The following is a 22,119-nucleotide window of genomic DNA, read 5'->3' on the forward strand; positions in this document are numbered from 1 at the left end:
CTCTAACCATTAAATCAGCCTATTTCTATTAATCTGTCTACTGCCACGAAGCTGTGGCTTACTGGTGTGGCATATTACTCCTTTGGCGGCTACATGGCATCTCTTTTGATTCTGCCTACTCTCTCTCTCTGTTTAGATTTCCCACCTGGCTTTATTCTGCTAAGCCATTGGCCCAAACAGGTTTATTCATCAACCAATAAAAGCAACACACACACAAAAGGACATCCCACATCATTGTTCTGGAACTACAAATCAAATTGTTATTAGTTGGATGATCATTTTTAATTGCTTCTCTCAGAAATTTAAATATTTCTCAACACACAAACACACACACACAAATCTTAGGTCTTACTCTGTAGTGGGTCTGCTCTTCACCGGAATTCTCCTGCCTTGGCCTTCTGAGTGTTGGGATTACAGACGTGAGCCACCATATCTGGATCTTTAATCTCTTCGCACAGCTGTGACTATGCCAACAGTGCCAGAACAAATATGTATTGCCTTCATGTTCAGAATAAAAGCATCTGGCCAGATGTTATGGGTCATGTCTGTAAAACAGCAATTGGGAGACTCAGGCAGGAGGGCTATGAGTTTGAGGCCAGCCTAGATTATAGAAGACTCTGTCTCTAAAACAAACAAAGCAAAGGGAAAGAGTATTTGAAATAAGGGAAAATAATGAAAACAAGGAACAATCCCCATGGCTCCCGTGTACTATGGCACAGACCATGTTCTCAGTATCTCCCTTGGTGGATGCTGGGCTTCCCAACATTACCTTCAATGACCACCCCAACAACTTCTGAAATGGGGAAGCCACCATACTCTATCCAAGCATACTATCTTATTCTTCAAAAGCAATTACCAATATAACCATGAATATTAACCTATTCCGAGTTTCCCAATTTTGAGAATATATAGGCATTAAGAAAAATGAAGAAACACAAACACATTTTGATGAGGAAATAGGAGCCTGGACTGGTTAAATAATGAGATGCCTAGCAAGGATTTGAGTCCAGAGTCTAAAGTCAGAGCCTGCAGGCTTCACGCCTGAGCTATATACACTGTTTCATGGGTGTAATTTTGAGCCTGCGCAAGTGATTTTTGAATCATGAGGGCATGAATAAGAGGTATTCATGGGAAGATGGCCATAGGGAGCAAGCCACAGAGCAGGGGTCGTGTGTAGACCAAAATGTATTCTTGTTGACTACTCTATAATATGTGAGACCATGTTACCGTTTATATGCTATAATGATGTACTTCAAATTTAAAACACCGATAGGAAATCAAATCCAGGAATAGTCTCCCAGTCGGTGAATATATATCAAGTTCTCAACTTCATCGTCAGTAGTATTTTAGAGCATGGAGAAATATGTAAGGCACCACAAAAGTAGCCCGCTCAGTCATTAACACAGAACATTGGAAGAGTTGAAGTTTATTTATTGGATAGTGGACTACCAAGAGGCAAATATTACCGCCAAATTTGGAGAAAGCATGACTTTTAACGAGGTCAAGTTTAAAAAAAATATTGCATTAAGACACACATATACACTCCGTTGTTAGGCAGACACTGGGCTGACAGCAGGAAGACATCACAGGGCAGCTTCAGCTGCCATTGTTCTGCTTTTTCACACCTTTGAAAATGCGTCGGCCTTATAAAGAGAGAAAAACAGTGACACCAGAGGCCTGATGGAGGAGCGGTGAGCAAGGACAAACTATAAAAGTACCAGACAGGTCACAGACACATGGTTTCCCATGAGAAAGAGCGGGTGATAGCGATAGAAACAGTGAACAACTGTGGGTATCCCACAGTCTTCTCACACGATGGCTCAGTTCTTTATTTATTTGCAACTATATAATTGGATTATCATGATGAATAGTGCCTTGGGACTTAAAAAAACATACCAACAAAATCCAGGGTTCTGGATGCAATCATCTCTTGTGTAACACAGCTATTAAATGTCTACAGGATAGCATATGCTTTAATAATAAAGGTCTTTGATACTAAGGTCTTTAATTTCTGCTGCTTCTACTTAACGATTCTTTCAGAAGGTCTTTAATACTATTTATTGAACATTCTGTAAAATGTAAGAAAGAACGTACATTCTCATGGTCACACACAGTGACAGATTGCAGTGACACATTTACTCCTTGTTGCATATAGGCCATATGAGAGACACGGCTGGCTGCACATTTTAGTGATCCATGCAGGGTAGGCTCACAGAAACCCCAAGCAAACAATTAGACTGGTCAGACGTGAAAACTTACCACCCCACCCCGAGACACAAGTAGCTTAACAGCAGAATTACCAGCACTGACACCTTCGTCAAAACCATGTGGGGCACAGTTAATTCTGGTTAGAAGGGCCACAAGGGACACTGGCAACCGGGAATTTTCCTGGTTCTTGACATGGGTTCAAGACTACACTTTCTTTACATGGCTTTTCCCTATACTGCAGGCATTAGCTGAAGAAGCATTTCAGGCTTCAGATAAAAACAATCAACCTTCACTGAAAAGCTGGAAAGGGTCTCTTTTGAGTCTGGTCCTGGAAGTAGCTTGCTGTAGGTCCTTAAGGCAGATGCCAGGGCTCGCTCAAACAAGTTGGAGAGCAGTCTCGAGATGTAAACAATAATATCACGACCAAGGAGTGACAACCTTGGACAAAAGCTCTTCACAAACGGGCCTGTCTGGGTAAGACAGGCTTTCTTGGCTTTTGCAGTCCATGTGGTTTATATACTAGAAATACTGCATATGTTTCTTGTTTTGTTTTGTTTCTATTGTAGAGACTTGTGGACTAGACAAAAGTTCATGGTGTTGCTTGAAAACCAAAATTACACAGCATGGAAAAGCCATTCAAAAACCTACCGGTGTTCCGGGTTTGTTTTTGACTGTTTCCGGTTCAAATTTTACTTTTGTGGTTGGCATATGGAAAGCCAAACTGGGAAATCATAATGTTGGAGTATTTTAAGGGCATGCCATCGTAGATATGAACGAGCTTATTTAGACAGTAAGATCTCTGCAGAAAGTGCTCTGCCCGATGCCACATTCCAGAATAGCCATTGGTTTCTTTCTCCAGATTGATTATGTTTATAGGTTTCACGAATATCCCCGAAGACTTCCCAGTGTGCTTGGAGACCACGAAATTCATAGCAATATCATCGCAGTTCTGAGTCTCATCGACCAGTGCGTGGACGGCTGCAGGCTGTCTCTGAAAGAGGTCCAGGTATTTGCTGTTGAAGAAGGAGGCGCCGATGAGCACCATGGAGTACTGGTCACCGTTTCCAAGTCCCGGTGTCTGCAGTTCAAAACCCCCATAACTGTAGATACCGGAAGACGTGGCGACGTGTTTTCTAGGTACAAATCCTACAATCTGATCAGGAAATTGCTGAGGAGAGGAGGAAAGGAATAATTAGTGTGGCATTTCTTTAGAGAAGACATAGACAAAACGTTTATTACAGAGGAGGTGGCTGGCTGGTTTGTCAACTTGCCCTTATTTCTACATACCCCCCCCCCTTAGTTAACACCCTAATTTCTTCTAATTCTGGACAACCTCATAACTTTGTCTGCTGATAAGCTTAAGTTCCACCATAACCAAAATCTCTCTGAAAAATTATTACAAATAGTCCCCTGATTACAACATCTGATCTAACAAATTTTAGTCACCATGGAGTCTAGTCCTTCAAAGTATGCTGTAAGAAAAGTTGATCATGATTAAGGTGGCACACACCTTAATCCCAGCACTCTGGAGGAAGGGGCAGGCGGACCTCTGTGAGTTCGAAGCCAGTCTGGTCTACATTGTGAGTTCCAGGCCAGGCAAGGTTATATAGAAAGACCCTGACTCAAAAAACTAAACCAACGAAAAATTACCTCACCCCAAAACAACAGCAATAAGAAAAGTTGGTGACATGAATATTATTATAGGAGATAAGATTTGAGTGATCATTTGAAAAACTATTCTAAACTTTTATGTGTATATAAACATATATATCCATAGAGCTGACTTTTATTGCTTTTCAATATTTATTTTTTCCGTGTTGATTTTAATGTTCTTGAAAGTCCACTACTGATTTTAAGCAATTTCAATATTGTTAAAATTTTAAATTTTATGCCCTTTCAGATTTAGATATTTCCTTTTCAAAAAGGAATTTAATGTGAATTTTAAAAAGTAATAAAACATAAGTTACATATTTACACACACATACAGATAAGAGATAAAGGATCTTTGAAGAAAGAATAGATGGTAGCAAAAATCATATTAAGGAAAGGCTTCCTAAAGTTAAAACAAAAACCAGCAAACAAAAGAAAATGTTGAATTTACAGGACTGAAAGTTTAAAAGTTTAATTCATTCTCACGAATAATGTGAACTTCACCCATTTTGAATTTTATCTGACTAGGCAAGGGACTCGCGCTTGCGCACACACACACACACACACACACACACACACACACACACACACAGTCTAGGCTGAATTAAATTTCAAGGAGCTCAGAGTACAGTGAGGGTATTCACACATGGGAGTGGGGATCACCACACCTGCAGAGGTCAGAAGGCTGTAAACAAGGCAGTTGGGTGATGCAGGTGGGTGCACTGAGGATAGTGATCACTGTGTTGCTGGAGACAGAGAGGATGCTCAGGTGATAGATGGGTGGAGGATAAAGGCTAGTAGGCTCCAAAGAAGAACCATTTACGTCGACCAAATACTGAAAATTCTCACACTCTGGAGAAAGCCAGGGGAAGGAACCAAGGTGGGACAGGGACAGACATGTGTAGGCACAGGCGACTGTCTTCGCCATCTTACATGCACACAAACACCAAATTATGAAGAGATGCAGGACACTGACCACATAGTCAGACACTCCTGTATGTTTTTTGATATTTTATGTCTAAAACTTAAAATACGATTCATATTTCTTTATAGTTCATTGCTCTAACAAATCACATCTTTACACTGTACCTGATTCTATCTTTATATTTAGGGTAGACTGATTTTTTTTTTAAACTTAAGTAGAAATCCCATAGCTGAAACATTATATTAGAACTTTTTGTCTAAAAAGATTTTATTTACAGGGCAGGAAAAAAAAAACTGTTAATGTAGAAAAAAAGGGTACAATTCGTTAATCAATAGGCGAGGCATGAAATTAAAAACTGCAGCTTTCGGAAGGCTGGGACGGCAGGGCACTGTCACCACCTGCCCTCCACGACCCTCGTGGCTCTGAGGGAGGATTTACTGCGAACCTGACCATCCAGGACAGCGCAGTATTTAATCAGAAGACCTGCCCACAGTTCCGGATTCCGGCCTTTCGTAAAGCAGCCTGTAAAGCTCAGCTGTCATCGGTGTATGCTCAGTGGGGGAGCTAGCAAGCAATTTATGCCTGATTGTTCAAGCTGGCTTGCAGAAAAAACCACGCCAAAACAAACACCTGCCACCGCAATCGGCACACACATGCCATTATTACCTCAGGTTTTCTCAACACGGTCTCCACTAGGATGCAGTCTTGTTGAGGCGATGAATACCTCCTTTTACAACAAGTTTCTTACATTGTGAACACACAAAAACATTTCCCATTTGAGACACGAATGGTCTGGGGAAAACGTTTCTGCCTTGTAGTTTGGCTGTGCCAGATCCCTTCACTCTTCTTGGGAAGCTAATTCCAATTTTGCTTCCTGCTACACCAAAATGGGAAGCTAATTTTCATGTTGTCTTAATTAAGCTCGGAAGCTCTTGACTGGCCTGTGACAATCTCAGCTATGGTTTAGATACTTCCTATATGGTTTTAGTGGCCTCCATATTAAACTAAACTGCCCTGGTTAGGTATTACACAGATAAAACTTTACCCATACAATGTCATAAAAGATATAGCAACATTACCTGCCAAATTGAGAAAGCAAAAACAAGGTCCTGGGCACTAATGAGTGTGTCGTCATCTACCATTAGTACTGCTGCAATGGAAAAGAAAAAAAAATACATTCAACAGTCTGGAAATGAATACAAAAATCAGGAAGACACAGTTGTGTCAACACATACAGTTCAAACTGAGTGTTTCTGAACCCAATTAGTAAATTAAAAATGTATCCTTAGAGAGATCTGTCTCGTAGGGTATTTCCCTGTGGGGAAATATCAACATGCAATTATAGCCCATCAACCAGAAATGAACACTTAAATACAGCCAAGGTTCTTGTAAGAAAATCCTACCCTGGAGAAACTGTTACACATGGGAAGAAGAGAGTGATACAAATACATTAAGCATAAATTGTGCAGGCTGTGCTGGCTGGCTTTATGCGAACTTGACACAGGCTATAGAAAGCTGAGAGGAGGGAGCCTCTACTGAGAAAATGCCTCTATAAAACTGGGCTGTAGGCAGGCTCTTAGGGCATTTTCTTAATTAGTCATTGATAGGGAGGGTCTGGCCCATTGTGGTTGGTGCAGTTCCCTGGGCTGATGGTTCTAGGTTCTATAAAGAAGCAAGTTGTGCAAGTCATGGGGACCAAGCCAGTAAGCAGCACCCCTTCATGGCCTCTGTATTAGTTCCTGCCTCCAGATTCTTGTTCTGTCTGAATTTCTGTCCTGACTTCTTCAATAATAAGCAGTGATGTAGAAGTGTAAGCAAAATAAGCCCTTTCCTCCCTAAGTCACCTTTGGTCATGGTGTTTTATCACAGCAATAGTAACCCTGGCTGGGACAGTCATCTTACGACTTTTCCTTAGTGAATTAATATACGCTCTGCAAGTACTATACCACATGGCATACCTTTGAAAAATATTTCAACATTACCCTCTTTGTTATCACTACAAGATGCATGTGATTCCCTCCCCTAGGAAACTGCTTGTTAGAAACCTGGAAATCGCTTAAGTGTTTCAAAGTGCTTTTTTTAAAATGATAACTCCCCTAAAAGTCAGCAGTCCGTCTGCCCACCCACACGCGCCCTGTCAGTTGCAGAGCCCAGTTTTGACTCACCGTTGGTCTCCAGCTCGGGGAAGACCTGGAGTCGATTCCTCATCTTGTTGGCTGTCTGTGTTTTGAAGAGGACAGGGACGGGGTGCGGCCCGAGAGAATTCCATAACTCCTCCGGTCCCTTCTCGCCCACGTTGTTCCACACCACGATCACTTTGTGCAGATTTGGCACTGCCTGATAGTGGTTCAGGAGTCTCAGTAAGAGGTCCGTCCTGTTGTACGTCTGCATGACGAGAGTGAAAGAGTCCAGGGCGGGTGTGCTCTGGGGTTTGACTTCCCTGCGCAGGCTGAGCATCTTGTCCTCTTTGACGGTGGGGAGCAGATTGGTCAGAGCTCCAGCCACGAGCAGTAACACGAGGATGACCACCAGGGAGAAACGGAGCACTCGGATCCCCATGACTCTTCCAGGAAGTTTGCAGATGTGGCAACACCTGGAATAGAGAGCACAACACTCTTAGCATGGATTTTAATTGACGTCTCCATCCTTTTATAAAGTTATTTGGTCTAACATTAAAAAAATGTAGTTTTACATCCTTTTATTCTTTAAAACAATATTTTTTATCAATTCTCTGAGAATGTCATACAATGTATTTTGAGCATACTCCCTTCCCACTCCTCCCAGACCCCACCATCACTTTCTCATCTCTTCCTGTCTTCTTTTTGATTTTTTTTTTTTACAATACCCCACAGAGTTCAACTTCTGCTGATCATATGCACCTAAGCTTGTGTTCATCCCTTGGAGTGTATTCCACTTCCAAGGGGCCACACCCTTAGACAACAACAACAACAGCAAGCAAAAAAAGAGAAAAAACAAAAAAAAAAACTGCCTTGCTCTTACCCAGAGGCATCAACTGTCAAGAGTACCTCAGGGCTGGCCACTCCTGGCCCCGCCCCCGCCATGAGAGTTAGTGTTGACCAGCCTGATACTGCACAGGCTGGAGCCATGGCTGCTCTTTTCCTCCTCCTCTTCCTCCTCTTCACCCCGCCTCCCCTCCTTCCACTCTATTCTTCCTTCATCTTCTCATTTGATAGTTTAGGTGCTCACAGGGGTTCGATAACTTTTCCAGAACTATCAAACCATTTGAGTTTTACATCAGGGAAATCTGTCCCTAGAGGTCAGGCTGTTCATCACTGTGGGCTGTGCTGTTCTGCCTGGATTCACCCACAGGCTGAAGTAGGGGCTTGTGGTGATTTGGATGAAAATAGCCCTCCCCAGGTTCTTATATTTCCACTCTTAGTTCCCAGTTGACTAACTGTTTGGGAAGATTAGGGGGTGTGGCCTTCTTGGAGGTGGTGCACCACTGGGAGTTTCAAAAGCCCATTCGGGGCTAGTATCTCTGTCTCTTTCTCCCCGCCCCCCACCCCGTGTCTTGTCTTTGTCTCTCTCAGTCTGCAGCCTACAGAGATCAAGAAGTTCTCAGCTACTTCTCCCACACCACGTCTGCCTGCCACCACGCTCCCCACCATGATAACGAGGGACTAACCCTCTGCAACCCTAAGCAAGCACCAATTAAATGCTTTCTTTTGTAAGACTTGCCTTGGCCATGGTGTCTCTACAGCAACAGAACAGTGACTAAGACAGGGCTCTTGTACTTCCAAAGGACCACATCTCACAGCATAGATCATAAGGCATGGTGATGCATACTTCAATCCCAGCATTCAGGAGCTGAGGCAGGGGGACTGCCAATTCCAGGCCAGCTTGGGCTACATAATATATACTAAGACCCTACCTCCAACAAAACAAAACAGTCTTCCAGAGCCAGCCCTGGACTAGCAGGAGTCAAGAGATAACAAATGAGGGTAGCTTGGACATTCACTAGTCAGAAAGTCTTATCTAATCAACCTCTCAAGCATACATATGTTAAAAAGGTTAAACCTTCCTGCCAATTTTACAGACTTAGAAATGACTTTCTGACTCCACACATTATCATTTCCAGGATTGCTACCTCCTGCTTGAACACTGATGGTTTTTAATTACCCCTGCTTCTGATTCCAGACGATTACTCCACAAACCTCCTCTAGGCTTTGCAGACATGTCCTTATGTTGTACTCTGGCAACTGTGTCTGTATCTGTTTTGTCAGTGTAGGAATTCCGCTCGTCATAGCTGCAGCCGTCTTTGGATGTCACCTCTGTGACCGCCCCGAGTAGGAAGCTGGGTTTCTCTCTCTAGTTTCCCGGCACACCAGAAACAGATAAAACCGTGGGAATCGCCAGGCCTACCCATCAGACCCCACTGAAAGCGTGCGCTGGAGTCCTTAAGATTATCTTAAGATAAATCAGCTACAATCTAGAGAAGATGGTCACATCTGCCTCACCCTGTAAATACACCTTTTGCTGACCCATACTTCAGGAGGTCTGGCTGGTGCTTCTGCCATCTGGTGCCACACTTCCGTGCCAATTCCCCAATAAATTCCGGATCTGTCTGCCTTTCCTCCTTTGGCCTCATAGCACCCTGGGGCCAGTCCTCACACCTAGGACCTACTGTACAAGTAAGTACAAAAGCCAGTATCAGGGAAAATAGATTGTCCAAAAAAAAAAAAAACCTCACTAATGAAGAGACGATATTTAAAAACAAAATCAACTAGGAATTTCTGGTCAACATTCTAAAAGTACCTTTAGGTCAACAAAACAAATTTCTTAGGATCACAAAGAATAAGAGGGTCTGGGAGAGACAGCTCCATGGGAGAAGTGTTTGCCATGCAAGGATCTGAGTTTGATCCTTAGCACTGCTGTGAAAAGCTGGGTGTGGTAGCAAGGCCTGTAATCCCAGCACAGCAGAGACAGAGGCAGGTGGATTCTTGGTGTTTACTGGCCAGCCAGTGGACCTTAGTGTTCATGCCCCAGTGAGAGACCCTGTCTCAAATAATCAAGGTGACTGGAGCCTGAGGATCATTACACCAGAAGCTGACTTCTACCCTATATATGAACACATGCACACACACACACACACACACACACACACACACACACACACTATATTCCTTACATATAGAGAAAGAAAGAATATGGAATCATTACCTGTTTATTTGTTTTGAGACAAGGTCTTGGGACAAAGCTCTGGCTGGCCTTGGATTATATAGCACAGGCTAATCTCAAACTTGTGTATTAGGCCCGATGACTTTGATCCATCCTCTACTCCCTTTTCATTCCTATTGAAACAATCTCTCTTCCTAGATTGCACAGTAAACAGACACTCTGATAAAATATAAAGAAGCTCTTAGGACTTCTCACTGGAAACCAACTATAGCTAAGGCATGGATCAGTCCCAAGCACGACTCTACTCTTCTTAATAGAAAACTGTCTTTATGTACCACGCTGTTTCCTTCCACCTTCTTGGAAAGGTGTAGTAGTAGTGTGTGCACACAGAGCACACTGAAGGTCTTCATTTCACAGCCATGGTTGAACTCGGGCAGCTGCAGCTGGGCCATTATCCCACCAACAACCCCTTAGACCAGGCTAAGCCATCTTTCCTTCTGCACAGAGGACATCTTGCAGGAGTATTGTGTTAAAATCATCACCACGCACCCATGACCTTGCTTCATGGCCTGAAGTGTGCTTTATAACTGCAGAGAGATTTCTCTAGTTCAAGGCCAGAGAAGAACCACATAGGTTAGTTTTCACACCCTGCATTTAAGCTTCTGAGGATGCAGATCGGGGCACACATACATTACCTGATGGGACAGTGTCCTGACTCAAGTGCGGCTTAACTGTTTCTTATCTGAGGCAGGGTCTCTGTCTTCGCAGCGCAGGCTGACCCTGCAGGCACAATCCTCCTGCCTCAGTCTCTGGAGTGCCCGGGTTACAGGAATGCACCATCATGTCCACCCTTGGGAAGGGCTTGTTCACAAGCCACAAAGCCTCTCACGTTTCCAGTCTGGACTTGAAATGCAGTATTCCTTAGACAGACAGATTTCTGGCACGTTTTCAAGGCCATTTGGTCTTGGACTATTTTCTGTAGTTTGTTCTATCAAGAAAGGCAATTTTGTGCTTCTGCCTCTATCATGGCCTCACTCTGAGGCATGAATACAATTAGTAACCTCAGCTTTCATGTAATTATTTTTCAAGAACAGTAATCTAAGGCTTTGGAGCACAGCATTTTCATTCCATGTGCTCTTTTCCTAAAAACACAGACTGCCAAGACGGTCAACCAAAGGTAAGACGCAGGAATTAATAATCTTGATTCCAAAGGCTCGAAAATCCTTTCGGCACTGAATTTAAAAACAGGTCTCCTAAAACACATGCTCAGCTCTGCATGGTTAGTTATAAACACTCGGGGAAGCAAGGTTTTGCCAACTGCATTAAAAAACACCACATCGAGAGCTTTGGACTGCTCTATGGAGCTCGGCAGACACGCCATATTCTAAACGTTGGAAATGTTTCCACCCACTCACTACCCAGCAGTCTAATTTGGAAAAAGTAATGGAGATTAATGACTGTCGATAATTGCAAACTTTTGACAATATTAAACACACTCTGGGGCGACAGCTTCCCGTTCACTTACACCCCTAAAGTGGCCATCGCACAAGTTTTCCCTTCCAAACACCTCCTAAGCCTCAACTTTGCTTGTATCAGACAGGTTTCAGGAGAGCTGAATAATTTATGTCTTTACCGATAGATCATAAATATTTCATTTGGCATTTATTAAATAATGTACCTCAATTAAGTTATGCAAATTCCTTAACTTGCCTGGAAGAGTAAGAGAGAAAGGACTTTCCAAGGGGCTGTACAAGGCGCACACTCCTTTAGCATGGCTGAGGGTTAGCGCTCTACTGTAGGCTTGTTGCAAACAACCCTGATACACTTTGGATAGTTCAAGTCTTGATAGTTCAAGTCTTTCTTTTGTTTTGTTTTCTAAAGGCAGAACCTATCATCTAACACACAGCTCTGAATGGGGCATCAAAGAGCACACCAGCAAGAGGTGAAGAAATAAAAAGTAAAAAAAAAAAGCTGGGTACCCTGCTTTTAACACCAACTTTTCTCCTTTATTTTTTTTTTCTGTTTTAAAATCGTGTCTGTGCTTATTTACTGACACCCTGTCTCACTCTGAAGGGGATCTCACAGCTTCTTTCCCCGCCTTTTGAGAAAGTCTCTCTGTGTAGCCCTGGTTGATCGGAACATGCTATGTATACCAGAATAGGCTTGAATTATGAGCTCCACCTGCCTCTGCCTCCCTAGTGCGGAGACTATACCCAGCTGACAGCTCTTAGTCTATTTTCTCTTGCCCCCCCACAACCACACTAGTCGAAAGATAACTAATAAACAATGCAAATATCAACAGAACACAGTAAAGGTCCTTCTTTTCTCCGTGTCTCCAAATAAAAGAAATCAAGGTTCTCCCAGTGATTATTTCAACTTGCAGGTGGGTTCATATCTTAGTTCTGCATGGGTAAAGAACACATCCATCCTTTTGGTTATTTTGATAATCTGCTACTCTACTACAGAAGTTTTTCAACCATAGATGGTTGTACCATTCAAGGATAGCTGGCCAAGTCTGGAGACATTTTGGGTTGTCACGACTGAAGGGGAGACACTATGGCTATCTAGAGGGTAGATGTCAGGAGTACTGTGGAACAATCACAATGAGCAGGACGGCACCCACAGCACAGTATTATGGAGCCTGTTGTGTTCAAAGCACCAAGGTGGAGAAGCCTTGCTCTGCTTTTCAGTTGCCTAGTAAGATCCACTTGAACATAGAAAGAAAGGCTACCAGAGAATCCACTGCTATTTGTTATGCTTGAACAAGGGATAAGCTGCCAAAGACGTCCCAATATTTGGCCGCCTCCCTGAAAAGACAAGTAATCCTCGGATAGAAGGATCTCAGAGGCCTCTAACGCCCACTTCTTCTTTCTATAGATCAGCAGTTGGAGGGCTGGGGAGGGACACTTGCAGTCTTGCAGCTGTACTGGCCTATGCAGCAGCAGCAGCAGCAACAGCAGCAGCAGCAGCAGGAGAACCAAGGCAAGCTTTTCTGGCTAGCCCAGCCCACGACTGTCCACTGTGGCATGGCTGTTCCTAAAACACCTGGCAAGTAATGTAAAAATGAGTTCTTTGAATAAGAACATTTTTATAGTTTCAGCGAGATGTCACCTTCCACAAAATGCACCTATTTAAAGATTATGGTTCAGTGTGTTCTTTTAATGTCCTCTGAGTTTTGGAAACATCATGACTGTTTTATTGTTGTTGTTACTGTTTGTTTTTAAGATGGAGTCTTGACTTGTATCCCAGGCTGGCCTCATATCCTCAATCTTGCCGCCTCAGCATCCCGAGCGCTAAAAATGCAAGCGAGTGCCAATACGTTCATTCAAGATTCATTTTGAAAACACCTTCGGTGCCCACAAGGAAACTCAGGCCTATGAACAGTCCCTTCAATTTCCATTAATCGCATACTTTCCCAGCTCCAGAAAACCACAAATTTACTTTTTGTCTCAATGAATTTGCCTATTCTAGACATTTCTATGAATGCAACTATACAATATATAATTTTTATACCTTTTTTGTTGTTGTTGTTTGTTTCGAGACAGGGCTTCTCTGTAGCTTTGGAGCCTGTCCTGGAACTAGATCTTGTAGACCAGGTTGGCCTCGAACTCACCGAGATCTGCCTGCCTCTGCCTCCCGAGTGCTGGGATTAAAGGAGTGCGCCACCACCGCCCGGTTGCCTTTTATATCTTATTCCTTTTACTTTGCAAAAACATTTTCAAACTTCATACACAGATTTAAGCATCTCTTTTTGGCATGCATGTGTACATGATGTGTGTGTGTGTGCATATTGACTTGGAATGTGGGTGGGCACACATGTGTGTGGAAGCTACAGGCTGGCATTGCTTATCTTCCTCAATCACTATTCACTTTATTAACTTTAGTAGCGGCAAGGCCGCTGCTGACCCAAGAACTTGCAGATTCGGCTAGTCCAGCTAGTCAGCTTGCCCCACAGATTCTATCTCTGCCTCTGGAGGGAGCATGGGGACTAGGGGGCCTGCCACGCCTGCCTGGCACTTACGCCAGTTCTGGGGATCGTCACATTTGCACTGCGAGCACGGAATGTACTGCCTTGTCCTTCTCAGGCCTCCCCCCATTCTATTTTCGCTCCCAGATAATGTTCTAGTATACAGACAGTTCGCATTTTGCTTATCTGCTCATCAACGGCTGCGTACTTCGGTTGTTTCCATATTTGGGCTATTATCAATATTGCTGCAATGAACATTTGTGAGCAAATGTTTATGCAGACATTTGCCATCGCTTCTCTTGGGCAAACGCTGAGCTGTGGAACTGCTGACTTAGGACGTGTGGAAAGTTTACATTTCTGAGGGAAGTGGTTTCTGGGAGACGATTGTTGGAAACATTTTAGATGTGGACATAAGATAAAGTAAGAGAGCAAACAATACACAGCAAATGAACTGTGAGTTACAAATACGTGTATGCCTTTAAATGGAAAGGGAAATCTGAATTTTCCAAGACGCACTACCTACTAACAGTCCCCAGAAGCAGTACTGCTGAATTCTTTTCTTGGGGCTACTTGCTTCAGCCTGAAAGAGCCACCATTATGCAGAGAGAAGCTGTAAACAAATATGTCAGAGTAGAACAGGAACAAAAAATGTCCTCTGGCTCATCAGGTAGAAACACAGCGAGCGGCTTGGCACCAGACAACGCGGATCTGCCGCTTTCATCTTGATGCCACAGATGGTAGAAGAATGATAACTATTCTGCCATTTCGCTGCGCGATCTGCCCGATACGGCACAGACTGTTTCTCTTTGGGCTCATTCTCCAGGATATGTACTTGCATAAAAACTGATGATTATAGACGACAGATGCTCAGAGAAAGACCTTCATCTGTCAGACGAGAAAACCCTCCCAAGGTGAAAGGCAAAGGTCATTTCAGAACGTGGGGCTTCCCTCTACAGACTTGCGAGATGAGCGGGAAGACACAGCCGCCGACTGCCTAGCAGCTTCTGGCCAGGTAGACTGCGTGCAAATGGCACTGTTCGAACTCAGGCAAAGGGGCTGGTGACATACAGCAAACTCATCTGTCTCCTGTCTTAGCCATTTACCTACACTTCCTTCTGCCAATCCGAACAAACTGCGCCCCATCAAATCTTTCAAATATCACCGGCACTCTGCAACTTTCCCTCCCTGCCCTCCACCCCATGTGCTCCTCAGGCATGGAGACAGATCTCAGTTCCCCGTGTTACAGCCGCACCTCCAGCACCTTCTCCGCAGGGGATGTATCTCTTTCATTACAGTTATTTTGTGTGGGGAGAGGCTCCTGTCACACAGGCCTGGGGAGTTGAGAACTGAACCTGGGTCCTCTGGAAGAGCAATCAGTGCTCTTCACTGATGTGGGATGTCTCTCTGTAGGTGGTGATTATGTTTTATTACCATTGGTTCATATAGAAGCTGATTTGCCCAATAGTCAGGTAGAATATGCCCGGTGGAAAATCCAATCAGATACAAGGAGAAAAAGGGTGGAGTGGAAGAGACTCCAGCAGCTGCAGGAGTAAGGTGTGAGGTAATATTCCATGAGACTTTTGGTAAAATACGTGTATAATAGAAAATAGATACATAATAGAGTAATAGAAATGGGTTCATTTAAGGTGTAAGAGCTAGTTAATAATAAGTCTAAGCTAATAGGCCGAACACTTTGGAATTAATATTAAGCCTCAGAGTAGTTACTCTAAAAGGGCCTTGGGACTGGGGTGGGGACAGAAAAAGCCTCCATTTACACTTCACCACTGAGCCATTTCTCCAAGCCCAGGTTGGATTTTTGTTCATATTCATAAATCCATTCTTGTCACTGTTACTTCAGAAATGTCACACTGCCCTTCATTCATTCTGTCAGTTCTGGCCTCTCACTTTCTCCCAAAGAGCTCACCAGATTCTTGACTTCTGTTACTTGTTTTGCAAGACTAAACATATCAAAAAATACTTAAAGTTACTGTGTTAATCATAAGCTTCAAAAGGCAGGAATAAATACACACAATTGACACACACAAAAGATACAGATAAAAGTGTCATAGATGTTTCTTGCGATCTTGCCATGTGTGTGAACAGTCAATCATACAGCTACATGAATGGTGATCAGCTAAGTCATGAACTCTTAGGGCTAAAGCAACCCATCTTTTCCAGTAACAGTACACTACACAGACATATAGACACACACGATCATTGATAACCACTGAAAACCGTGTCCTTTAGAAGGCCTAGCTCTGTCTTTACTGTATTTCTGGAGCTATAGTTCTGAAACAGAATCACTAAAATATTATTTCTTAAAGCTCCATATATATACTATCACATTTGACTAGGTAAGTGCTACAGTACCAGGTCACTCCCCAGGGCATACCGCGAGAAAATCATTTCTGCACTGATTACATCACAGTCAAGCCCTCTGCTGCAGGCAGCCAGGGGGAGTGAGCTACTTCGGTACCGTTAAATCAAGTTAGAGGGAACAGCACTGGCAGCATTCAAAGCAGGGTATCAGTCACTACACACCAGTGTCTCTAGTGCCCGTCCCGATCTCCCTTGCCAGTCTATACTAAAAGCTGGTCATCAGTCTTGGGCTTTCGGCTCCTCCTTCTTCCCTTTCCTGCTCAGAACATCATGTTCTCAGCACAGCTCCAGGGAGTCACTATCAATAACTAGAACTTATCATCATCCATTTACAGGGAAATAAAACATAACTATGTATAAATTGCTTTTAATGCACAGCCTGCCTCCCTCGACCCAGCCATTTATCATGGAGGCACACAGTGAGGTCCTCTCAACCTCCAAAGTGCACAGGTGTGAATTATCATAGATAAAATCTTTAATCGTTTCTCTTGGAATTGTCAGTTAATTACAGATGATTATGATGATAATGCCGTGTTGGAAGATGACCAATCCAATGGAAGCCTACTAGAAGAGGATCAAGAGTGCCCTTATTCCTAAGAGGCACACTGCGGACTCTACAAGGATCCAAGGCATCAATGGACACTATAATCTAGAAATCTAGAAATAGAAAAGTGGTTTTAGCCCAGCAGAGTCTAACAAAAAGTTTGTTTGAGAACTGGGTCAGAAAAGATGTCAAGTCCATCTGCAAATCGATTGTTTTCGCCATTTCAGGACACAGGCGCTTTTCATCTGAACCTCTACCTGTTTTAGTAAATGGAAGATTGGGGAGGTGGGGAGCAACACTGCCAGGTCACAAATCCCTGGACTCTTTCCCTTCTAGTGGAAACTGGTTTTCAGCAGCCTCCAAAGCTGCTTCCTGAGGAGAAACAGATTCATGCATATGAATTCTGACTTAGAAGCATTTTCAGATACTAAGCACCAGTTCATGTCAGCTTTCTCACTTGAGTGGGGGAAGGTCGGTCACACAACCAATGGCGCTCTGTCTTCTCAAAAAACATTTATAGGTTCTTACCACATGCCCAGCATGGTGGGAAAGAGGGCAGACATAGCTTATCTTACCCTCAGTTAGTCATAGCAATAGAAGTTGCCAGAACTTTCCTCCCTTGACATTATACAACAGTTCCAACTGGGAGCATTTTTAATTCTTGGAGAGAAAAAAAGAAGATAGGACAGAATAGGAGAAGTGTTTGCTGAACCACAGACAGAGTGGTGGGCCAGAATCAAACTCCGGACTCACTTGAGCAACTCTGTACTCTCTCCATGTTTTGCAGGGATGCTATTTTCAGCTTTAGTCCAGGCTACAAGATTATTTCACATATAGAAGTAATGGAGCTTGCGGTGTAGGCTCAGTACATGCTTAGAATATATAAAGCCATAGGCTCAATCCTCAGATTAAATTGATTAAAAAAGAAGACACTACACTTGGTCTTTGCCAAAAGGCTGAGTTGTTCAATCTCAGAAAGGCCTCCATACACCACAAAAAAGAACCTTCAAGTACTGATTTTATCCCAGAATCTGGATTAGGATTTTAGTGGATTCACCCTAAAAGAGGCCTTGTGGTATTTTCTAGTGGGTCCTGGTTCTGGCTAGAATTTTCTTTTTGAGACTCACTATACAGTCAAGACTGGCATCAAATTCACAGTCCTCGTGGCCTAGCCTCCCCAGGGCTGGGACAGCTTCCATACCTGCCAGGACTTTTATTTTCAAGAAAATAAAACTACCAATGCAAAAAATTTGAACTAAGCCGGGTATGGTGACATATGCCTTACTCCAAGCACTTGGAGGCAGAGTCAAAGGCAGCCAGATCTCTGTGCGTTAAGAGGCCAAGTTAGTATACATAGTGAGCAGGTTCTTGGCTAGTCAGGGCTAGAGAGTGAAACCCGTGGCAACAAAACAAAAACCCAAAGGAAAAAATACAGACAAAAATAGCTGTATTTCATTATTGTCATATTTATAATAGCTCTAAAAAAAAAAAAAGAAAGAAAAGAAAAAGTCACCCAAGTGTCCATGGATGAATAGAGAATAGATCTATTTGGGAAGCGTGAGATATATAGATACACAACAGACTTTTTATTCGGCCTCAAAAAGGAAGCTAAACTATGTAAAACAAAGACTCAAACAAAAAGGACAACTATTGCATGATTTCCCTTAACATGATGTATTTAGTCAAACTCATAGAAACAGGATGTAGACTCGGATTGCCTAGGGCTGGGAGCAGGTAGAAAAGGCTAGTTTTTGCTTGTTTGTTTGTTTTTATTTTTTTAATGGGTATAAAGTTTCAATTTTATAAGATGAAAAAGTTTTGGAGATCAGTTATATACCAATATAAAAATATTTAAGACTCCAGAGAGGCAAATGATATATTTTACTGTATGTATTTTTCCATGTATATATTTTTTTAAAGCAACAGAATCTGTTACTTACCTCATTGTGTAACTAATTTTTTACAGCAGCATCCCTTATGGCTTCAGTGCTCGACAGGAACAGTCTTCCTTGGTGCTATTAAAAGATATCAAAGAATTTCCTGTGATGCTTCGAGTGACTTTTAAATTAAAAATTGCTATTCTATGTTCTAAAAATTACATTTGGGGGACAAGGAAGATAAGTGTTTTCCTGCTGGTTGATGCTAACAGCTGTGGCTCTTCTGTATTTAGACCTCTTTGGCGGATCCAGAAACAGAAGACACAGGGATCATCCCAACTCTTGAACATCGACACACTCGGAACCCAAGCAAACACACCTTGAAGTGAATCCAAGGGCCATGTGTATCATTTGCATCATTATTCAACTCCTAGACTTCCATTACTCCTAGCTACTGCTGTAATGCCTTTTGTTCGGCAGCAGTTCACAGGACATTAATCTGCAGTATCTCATAAACCATGGGTCTGAAACAGGGTTGCAGATAAATGCCAGCCCGGATTACTGAGGTTGACAGATGGTATCCTTCTCACGCTTGCTGTCTGCCATTGGGAAGGACCTGGAACAAGAGGAGTTTCCGTCCTTCAATCCTCTCTGCTTCCATTTTTCAATTTTCAACCGCATGTCTGAACAGCTGGGTTTCTAGCCCCCAGCCCCCCCATATAGCATGCACAATTAATCAAAAGCAACTAATTGACGATGTAAACCAATATTTAAAGGTTCACAGTAGGAACACTTTGATTAATGTAAGAACATTTATTACTGTGTCTATTTTATGGTCTTCCCTAGTCATTTGAACTTGTAATGCGTGAAGGAATTAAGAATTATGACTAGGGATTTCCCAAGTACCTCATCTGATTGGAGACTTGCTAAATACTGACCACCAAAATAGAACTGAGAAATCAAAAACATTTTCCTCCCAATTCATCTTTTTCTTTTTTTATGCTAAAAATGATTGCAGAGGTAAAAGGAATGGGTTAGCATACAGAGAAAGGCTCCCTGAGTGATAGCTGTCTCTCTTCACGCCTCCCAACTCATTTCCCATGTATAATTTACACACCATGCAACCCTAAAACACGGGACTCTTTACATCAGCTTGTCCTCTCTGGAAAACTGTTTCAGGCAACGAACTTTGCCTTTATAGCCCCAATCGCCATCACAGAGTGTGACACAGACTAGATACTCACCAAATGGATTACTGAATGAGAGAGTCAAATTTTGACACAACATATGCAGGGAAACATGTACAGGACAGATATTATTTTTGAGATAAAAAATAGAAAGAAAGAAAGAAAGAAAGAAAGAAAGAAAGAAAGAAAGTAAATAAGAAAGAAAGAAAGAAAGGAAGCATAGTGGAAACAATTTCTACCCCTAGAACTTTTCCAGATTTAAACAGTGTCCCTCTCTGAGCTTTATATTGCAAACAAAAATTCCTTTAATGCCGAATTGGCCATTGGCCATTATGCTATCCAGGGCTTAAGGATTTGAAATAGCACTGCTACTTTTAGAAAGGAGAAGATCCCCAAGAGAGCATCTATCTTAAATCTTGAAGGGAGGGAGCTAAATCTAGGAGTCTCTAGTAACTGATAGAGCTGAAATTAATTTTCTTTCATGTATTTCAAAACTATTCAGTAATGGGTAATGTGGGTTTCTCCCTAAGCCAGCTAAGCAATTGCAGATCTACAGTAGTACAAGACGGAATACAAAATTTATTTCCAAATGCAGAATAAAAAACTCATAGGCTCAACTTGCAGCTGACCTTGAGGTGAAGGCTGAAAATCAGTTGCTGAAATTTGATTATTTCTATGTATCCCCACTAACATGCTGAAATAAAGCGGCCTTAAAATGAAAAAAATAGGTTGCAATGGAAATATTTAGTCTTAAACTACTTACTTACTCTGCATCCAGTTAGGGCTTCCCCAGCAATGCAGTAAAGCAAGATTCAAAGACTACTCTAAACACAAAAGTATCTTTTAAGAAGTAAACGCTATTAATTGAAAATATTCACTTAAAATTAAATAATCAAATATAACCCAAGAAAAGCAAAGACAAAAATGCTCTTCCCAGAACTTAATATGTAGAATTGAGCCGTTTTTTTACCAGCAGATTTTAAGGGTTTACATTTTTTAAAAAATTACAAGATACATTTTCAAAAATCAAATTACAGAATAAATCCCTCCTACACATAAAGTTCCAAGAACGAAGGCAAAACAGTCATAGATTCCAAATGGAAAAATAAAATCAACGAAAGAGGATTTTACAGTCGCCTCACCTCCAGTGCAGAGGATTGCAGTGGGGCCAGCAGGATTATTTCCAGCTTGGTTCGCACAAAACGGAAGGGGAGTCTCCTTTGCTTGTCTCTTTCCCACCCCCTCTCCTAAACCAGGCTTCCAACCTCTTCCCCAGTCCAACTGATAACCTAGGAAACGCACCGCCCGCAAAGTGAGCGCCCAGAGCAGGGGACAGTCCCCGAGTGGCCATCCCTCCCTCCCTCCCTTTGGGTGACGCTCCACTTCCTGTTAGGCAAATAGGCATTCCCAAGAAGCTCGGTTCTGTAGTTTCCAAGCCACCTCCCAAAGCCAAACCCTCTTTCTCGGTTTCCATTCCTAGGGAACAACTTTTAATTTTCACGTGGCCAGCTAACCTGTCTAAACAATTCCCCAGAAAGATTCTGGAGTGTGTCCTTACCCAGCCTAGGCCCGTAAGGCTCATCCACAGCGTCCCTCATCCAGCCAGCTTGTGACTGCACCTCCTGAAATGGATCATAGTGACAGCTACTGTCCCGGGGTGACCGGGATGCTACTGGGACGAGTTAGCGCTTGTCATCAGGGCTGCAAACAACTGAGGTTGCCCGGGAGGGACAAACAACATGAAGCCACAGCCTCCACGTACCTATTCCTAAAAGACTTCTTTACAATACCTTTAAGTGTTTCTTTTGCAAGGCACCCAACGATCGCGTCCCGCGTGGCGGTTTCCGCGGGTGGAGTGTACTCCCTTAGCGTTGACCTCGCGAAGCCATCGTCGTGCATCCTGCGCAGTGGCGGCGCAGCACGTGGCTGCCTGGGTCCCTCAGCGGTGCCGCCTCAAGCACAGCGGGGAGTTGAGGTCCTCAGGGGCTTAACGCAGAAGGGGCAGGCGCGGGCTGCACTGCATCCGGGAACGCTGGTGGTGGGAGATCCGGGTGGGTGACATCAAGCCCTGAACCCAGGCAGCCACGTCTGCAGAGCCGCAGCTGAGGACTTCCTTCGTGAGATCAGGAGAGAGGACCCCCGGTTCAGCTGGAGGACCCCCCGAGCCTTGCAGCCCGGGCTTTCTGCAGCCCTCCCAGAGCCCCGCCTCCTCCCGCCGTAAGCCCCGCCCCCGCCCGAGCCCC

At 43.2% G+C, this 22,119-nt stretch overlaps 1 protein-coding gene across 6 annotated transcripts; it reads right to left on the bottom strand.

Moving 5' to 3' along the window:
- Positions 1 to 1,410: 1,410 nt before the first annotated feature.
- On the bottom strand, positions 1,411 to 22,112 carry Extl2 (exostosin like glycosyltransferase 2). 6 transcript variants are annotated; one of them, XM_075981543.1, is made up of 7 exons: positions 21,667 to 22,105; positions 21,435 to 21,498; positions 19,069 to 19,305; positions 18,753 to 18,827; positions 6,949 to 7,376; positions 5,863 to 5,933; positions 1,411 to 3,376 (listed from the first exon to the last, which is right to left on the bottom strand). In XM_075981543.1, exons 4-7 carry the CDS (start codon positions 18,755 to 18,757, stop codon positions 2,891 to 2,893), a joined length of 990 nt encoding a protein of 329 aa, XP_075837658.1. In that variant the 5' UTR covers positions 18,758 to 18,827; positions 19,069 to 19,305; positions 21,435 to 21,498; positions 21,667 to 22,105; the 3' UTR covers positions 1,411 to 2,890. The 6 variants fall into 6 exon arrangements, with proteins under 6 accessions (XP_075837658.1, XP_075837659.1, XP_075837657.1 ...); XM_075981544.1 differs by lacking the exon at positions 19,069 to 19,305 and having other exon boundaries at positions 21,667 to 21,802; positions 21,977 to 22,080; XM_075981542.1 differs by lacking the exons at positions 19,069 to 19,305; positions 21,435 to 21,498 and having other exon boundaries at positions 21,667 to 21,802; positions 21,977 to 22,112.
- Positions 22,113 to 22,119: the final 7 nt, after the last annotated feature.

Source organism: Microtus pennsylvanicus, chromosome 7 (genome assembly GCF_037038515.1).
Source record: "Microtus pennsylvanicus isolate mMicPen1 chromosome 7, mMicPen1.hap1, whole genome shotgun sequence".
In the NCBI taxonomy this organism is placed as follows: domain Eukaryota; kingdom Metazoa; phylum Chordata; class Mammalia; order Rodentia; family Cricetidae; genus Microtus; species Microtus pennsylvanicus.